Source organism: Orycteropus afer, unplaced genomic scaffold (assembly GCF_000298275.1).
Source record: "Orycteropus afer afer isolate SDZICR_OR568_19922 unplaced genomic scaffold, OryAfe1.0 scaffold00123, whole genome shotgun sequence".
NCBI lineage: Eukaryota > Metazoa > Chordata > Mammalia > Tubulidentata > Orycteropodidae > Orycteropus > Orycteropus afer.
Window position 1 is genome coordinate 1,148,220 of NW_006921710.1, and position 6,606 is coordinate 1,154,825.

Genomic DNA, 6,606 nt, shown 5'->3' on the forward strand with positions numbered 1-6,606 from the left:
AAAAAATGGGAAAAATGTAAAAAGAAAATCAAGGAGAACAGGGTTGACCACAAGAAAAAAGGGGGAAAAGAAAAGAAAAAAAAAAAAAAAATTTCAACCAGGCACAAGGAAAAGAAAAAAAGTACAAAAGTATTAATAATATTAGTTGTTTTAAAATAGACAAATACAAGCAAATTAATCACCAGTAAAAAGAAAGCAAAAAATAAAAAATCGGTGGAGGACAGGGCAGGGCACCCAGGCTCCATCTGAGCACACAGACTATGATGGAGTTCCTGTGGGCCCAGAAGGGTAGGTGGGAGTGGAGGATGGCTGCACCTCTGTTCACCAAGAGTAACGAGGAATGCCATAACTTGTCAGTCTTGCAGGTCCCGAGTGTCCTTGGGGTTGATGGAAAGAAGAACGTGTTCTTAAGCCCCAGGAATCTTCGAGTGTGCTCTTTAAATATCCGAAATAGTCAAGCCGCTTTTTAAACCTTCAAAATGGCGGTGCACTCCGGACCGGCAAAAGTCCACAGCTTAGCCCACCTTTCTCTTCGCCTTCTCCATTTCTTCCCCAGCAACCGTGCACAGTCCTCCGTGCAGTCCCTGGCTAGCAGGTTAATTCTTAGGTCCTACCACCACTTGGGAATCTCCAAGCTGTCTGTGCCGTCAGGATCGCTCAGGATCGCTGCCAGACCGCAGCTCCATCTGTCTCCTTTTTTCATATTTTCATGCAAATTCTTCTGCTAGTTGGGGTTTAGTCCACTTGTATGTCTTTCCCTTCAAGGCTCAGGGGTCCAGGATTATCTTCTTTGTCTGTGTCCATTGGTTTCCCTTTTCTTTGTTGAAGAGGGTCTGTGCAGTCTTTCTGCCTAGTCCGCCATCTTGCCAGATCCTAAAGAGTTAGTCTTTTGCAGCAGATTTTCCCAGTGCAATACAACATCTGATTTCTTGACTGCTGCTTCCTTGGGCATTGATTGTGGATCCTAGTGAGATGAAATCCCCAGGGCCAGCACCTGTATTATCCTTTGTACAAACTAAATCTGTTTTTGCCTGGATAAAGAAGGGGCACTGTCTTTTCACCCTTCCTTGCAGGAGTATACATCAGATTGCTTTCTGGTTGGAGTTCAGCTGCTTAGGCTTGCTAAGTTAGTTACAATTCACCCATCTGCTTTCTAGTTTCCAAAATTTTACTCCTCTTGTCTCTTCTGTTTTCTTTGTCCTAAATGGATTACTGATGTTTCTATCAGGTGTTTTAGTGGGGTTACAAGAGGAATGAAAGGTAAAAAGTGTGTTCAATCTGCTATCTTTACCTCTAAGTTTTACATTTTTAACAGTTTGAACAACATTGTTTCAGCACTTTTTATGTATATAGAAGATGCACCTGAGTTAGATTGGCAGTTCTAATCCACCCAGGGACCTCATGGAATAAAAGCCTGGCAAACTGCTTCTGTAAAGATTACGGCCAAGAAAACCCTCTGAGTACTTTTACTCACAGAGTAAATGGGTCACTGTGAGTTAGGGGCTGACCCGACAGTGGCTGACAACAATAGTAACAACAATAATAATTTATACAGGCCAACAGTTATTGGCAGTATTGTTAAGAAACCTGGTTTAATTTTAATTTTTATTCTAATAAGCTATGGCCTGTGGCATCAGCCACAGCCCTGAACCAAGGATCATCACCATTATTCTGAGGTAATTTCTCTTGCTTATATTCACTTTGTTAATGGAATGCATATAAGGAGCCCTGGTAGTGGGTGCAGTGGTTAAGCTCTTGGCTGCTACCCAAAAGATTGCCAGTTCGAATCCACCAGCTATTCTGCAAGAAAAAGATGTGTCAGTCTGCTTCTATAAAGATTATAGCCTTGGAAACTTTATGGGGGCAGTTCTACTCTGTCCTAGAGGCTCACTGTGAATTGGAATCTCCTTTAACAGCAACTGACAACAATAACAGTTTTTACAGGCCAACAATTACTAGCAGTATTATTAAGATACCTTGTTTATTTATTTATTTTGTTTTTTTTTTTAATAGATGTAGATCTTTTTACAAAAATTTGTTTGATACTCTTTAGAATGTGAAATGTAGTGTTTGTCTCTCCAGTTACTATGTCTAATTCCAGGTAAAATTTTAAGACATTATGCTAAATTATCCTTTAGCACAAAGGGCAAATGAGAGCAAAGTCGACTTTTAGGAAGATTAGTGTTTTCTATATTGATATGACTGATGGAAGAAATACTTGTTTTTCAACCCTTATATTTAACACATAAAGGAATATTAATAGCAGAAGCATACAGTGTTTAGGCAGTGCCCAGTTTTTTGACTTTTGACAAATTCTCTTAAACTATGGATTTCCTGTCTCTCTTTGTGATCCTCTACTGTGACCTTTAGATTAACAGTGCATACAATTCAAAGGACAGAGACACTAGTAGATAGCAATAAAAAGAGCAGTAACCCAAGGACAGTGGTATGCATTGTTCATAAATGTATATGTGTGTAATAGTATAATTTCAAAATGTACAAAGCAACAATTAACAGAACAGTTGTTTAGATGATGATAGCTGCTATAGCTAGTATCCAGCAATACAGTTCATTAAGAATGAAAAAATAGAGGATTGAGAAACAATTCTGATCATTTGCAAGTGATACCACTTCTACTCAGAAACTCCAGTAGAATCAATAGTTGAATATAAGATTGATGTGCAAAAAAATCAGTAATGTTTCTTTACACCAGCAGTAACCAAGTACAAGGTCGAAAAGAAATCAATTATAATTGTAAACAAAACACAATCCAAACATTAGGAATTAGTTTAACAGAATGCATGAGATTAATGGAGAACACTAAAATTTCTTTGAAGGACGTGAAATTGAGTAACTGGGAAAAGGTGCCATATTCATGGTGAGACAACATTGTAAAGATGTACTCTTCTGGATCGATCTGTAAATTTGGTGTAGTTTTGGTTAAAACTTTTTAGCATAATTTTTTGAGGAGATTAATAAATTTATTTAAAAATTTCTATGAAGAATAAAATCTCTTAAAGTTGTTTTGAAAAGAACAGCTTAAGGGCAGTGGGTAGACATGGTGGGTATGCACTCACTTATTAGACATAAAGATACATTTCAAAGCCATGGTAATAGACTCTCTATGAATGGCACAGCAACAAACAACCCATTGAGATGGTATAGAGGCCCTTTGGGTCCTGAAAGTTCACTTCTCCCTGCTCTCAAACTTTTCTTATTTTGGGGCTTTAGCAAAAGATTGGGAGATGGGTAGAGATGGAACTTGGTATAAGATAAATGTTGTTGCTGTTGTTATGTGCCGTTGAGTCGGACCCGACTTATAGCAACCCCTTCTTGGGTTTCTGAGGCAGTATCACTATGGAAGTAGATTGCCCAGCCTTCCTTCCAAGGAGTGACTGGTGGATTTGAACTGCCAGCCTTTTGGTTAGCAGTCAAATGCCTTAGGCACTATGCTACCAGAGCTCCCATAAATCAGTGCGGAAAGGATAGATTGATTGATGGTATTTGGGAAAAATTAGTCTAGATCCCTACCTTCTACCATATAGGTACACATATTTGAAAGATAACACTCTGTAAGCTAATAGAGGAACATACCAGAAATAATACATATCTATTTAGATGATTAAGGGTAAACTAAGAACCCAAGAAGCATTAACCACAAACTTAGGTATTAGTGGATTTTAGTCTATCAAAGTTAATAATTAAGTAGAGGGCCCCATAGTTAACACAGGAAGAAGGAAGTTAAAACATCCCCAAACTGGCAAGAGATTAATATCTAGAATATACAAAGAACTTTTGTAAATCACCAGCATAGTATAGGAAGATGGATAGAGAATAAAAGGCAGTTCATAGGAAAAAAATCCCTAAATGGTAAATAAGTTACTCAAATTCACTAAGAACAAAAGGTAATTATAATATTGATTAAAGTGGTGAACAATACCAAATACATTATTTGAGAAAATGGGAATTCTAGTAGTCTCATATTGCTGATGGGAATGAGGCCAGTGTATTTATTTTGGAGAGCCATCCACCAGAGTTGATGAAAATGTGATCTAGCAAAATCTCACTCATGGGTATACTTAACAGAACATACACATAGATCCATTCATAAGGAATCTTATCTGTTTGGGGATGTTATTTATAGAATTGTTGTGGGATAGGCATCAGTTGGAGAATGGATGAGTAAATTATGGCATTTTCATACTACGGAGTACTTTAACAATCAATAATAAAGGACTTAAAAAATTGAGTAGAAAATTAAAGCTTTATTACACAATACCATTTTTGTAAATTATGCACATAACACGCAAACAGTACTAGATTTTTCTGTTATACTAATACCAAACACACTAGAATGGATGCCTAGGATGGAAGTTAAAATGGTAATGGGAATCTGAGATAAAGGGGAAAAGAAAAAAAAGAGAGGGACCTTGTATAGATTTATGATTATAATGCATCATGAGCTAAAGATTTTGATGGACTCTTTAGCTAAGGTTGAAAAGGTAAAGGAAAAATAGAGCATAAGAGGTTTTTTTTTTTTTTGAGAATTGAAACCTTGAATGACTTATTTACACAAATAATATTTTTTCTACATTTGGGTAGGGGTGGTTGTTGTTGTTATGTGCCTTCGAGTCGGCCCCGACTCATAGCGACCCCTCCTTGGGTTTCCGAGGCAGTATCACTACGGAAGTAGGATTGCCCAACCTAGTAGTCTTAATTTCTTAGAGGATCTTTAAGAGTACTTTTCTGAGTTTTGGGGTTTGGTAAAGGATTAGGAAATGGATGCAGAGAGTTTTAGAAGCTATCAAGATGCTATGTTGGTAAAGAAACCCAAGGGTTTGCAAGAAATCTAGGTAGTTTTGGACTTGTGAGGTATTTTGGTTGGGAAGTAGAATTCTTCTAGTGTTGTCCAACAGTTCTTTATGCAATAATGGAAATGCTTTGTGTTCTGTCATATATAGCATAGTAATGACAGGTAATTATTGAGAAGTTGAAATGTGGCAAGTATGACTGGGGAACTGAATTTTAAGCATTTTAATTGGCTTTAAATTTAAATAGCTGCATGTTGCTTATGTCCTGCGTGGCTGCTGAATCAAACAGGGTAGTTCTAGATAAATTGCCACAAATGAAATCACCTGGGATTCTGGTTCTAGTTCTGGTTACTTCCTTTGGAAAATTTTAGGATGACTTCCTAGTATGTTTTTACTCTCTTGTTTGCTTTTCACTTTGTATAGGTGGCACAAGAATGGCTCAGTTCTCCAGTTAAAGAGATTTTCCATCAGTTGCATTTACGGAAATTTCCTGCTGATTATAAAAAATACTGGGAATTTGTGGGTAAGTTCTTTCTTTTTTTTTTACCCAAATCAATACTTGTCTCTTACCTATCTAGCAATTTTCCCTCTCCTCCCCTCCCATCCCTGATAACCAACAAAGAAACTTTCTTTCCAAATGTAAACTTCATCTTGACTTTTTTACAGTAGTGGACTAATAACAGTATTTGTCCTTCTGTGACTGATTTACTTCACACAGTATAATGTCCTCCAAATTCATCCACATTATGTGGTGTTTCATGGATTCTACATTATTCTTTTGTGTTGTATAGTATTCCACTGTGGTGTGGTGTACATGTACATACTTTGGTTATAAATTCTTCCGTTGAATGGGCACTTAGGTTGTTTCCATCTCTTTGCTGTTGTGAATAGTGCTGCAATGAACACGGGTGTGCATATTCATGTCCTGGCTCTCACATCTTTAGAATATATACCTAATAATAGGATTGCTGGATCAAATGGTATCTGTATTTCCAAATTTTTAAGAACTTGGCATACCATTTAACACAGTGGTTATATCATTTAACAGTCCCACCAGCAGTGTGTGAGAGTCCCAACCTTTCTACATCCTCGTTAGAGTTTATTTTCTGTCTTACTGAACTTTGCTATTAGTGCTCGGGTGAGGTGGTGTCTCATTGTTTTGATTTGCATCTCTCTAATGGCTAATGATTGCAAACATTTCTTCATGTGTTTGTTGACTGCCTGAATATCTTCTTTAGTGAAGTGTCTATTCATGTCTTCTGCCCATTTTTTAATTGAATTGTTTGTCTTTTTGATGTTGAGGTGTCAGAGTTTTCTATACATTTTATAGATAAGTCCCTTGTCAGATACTTTGTTGCAGAATATATTTTCCCACTCTGTAGGTTCTCTTTTTACTCTTTTGGAGAAGTTTTTTGATGCAGTGAGAATTTAATTTTTAGAGGGTCTGAATCATTTAGTTTACCTTCTGCTGTTTGTGCATATATACTTGTTTGGTAATCTGTTAATGCCATATATTAGGGCCCCTAAGTTTGCCTCTATTTTTTCTTTGATGAACTCTAGAGTTTTAGGTTCTACATTTAAGTCTTTGATCCTTCTGGAGTTGGTTTTTGTGTATGATGTGAGGTATGGATCTTGTTTCATTTTTCTGCAAAATGTTTGGCGAGCACCATTTGTTAAAAAGACTCTCTCTTCCCGGTTTAACTGATTCTAGCCCTTTGTCAAAGATTAGCTGGATGCATCTATTAGTGGATGGATTTTTTCTGGGTTCTCAATTCCTTTTTTTTTTTTTTTTTTT

The 6,606-nt window shown here is 36.9% G+C and overlaps 1 protein-coding gene across 1 annotated transcript in view; it reads left to right on the plus strand.

The window, feature by feature from the left end:
• Positions 1 to 6,606, plus strand: part of SETX (senataxin) — a 129,306-nt gene that overhangs the window by 63,697 nt on the left and 59,003 nt on the right. Inside the window, exon 9 of the mRNA XM_007944204.2 lies at positions 5,235 to 5,334. Within this exon, the coding sequence (XP_007942395.1) occupies positions 5,235 to 5,334 (100 nt within the window). The remainder of the gene's footprint in view (positions 1 to 5,234; positions 5,335 to 6,606) is intronic.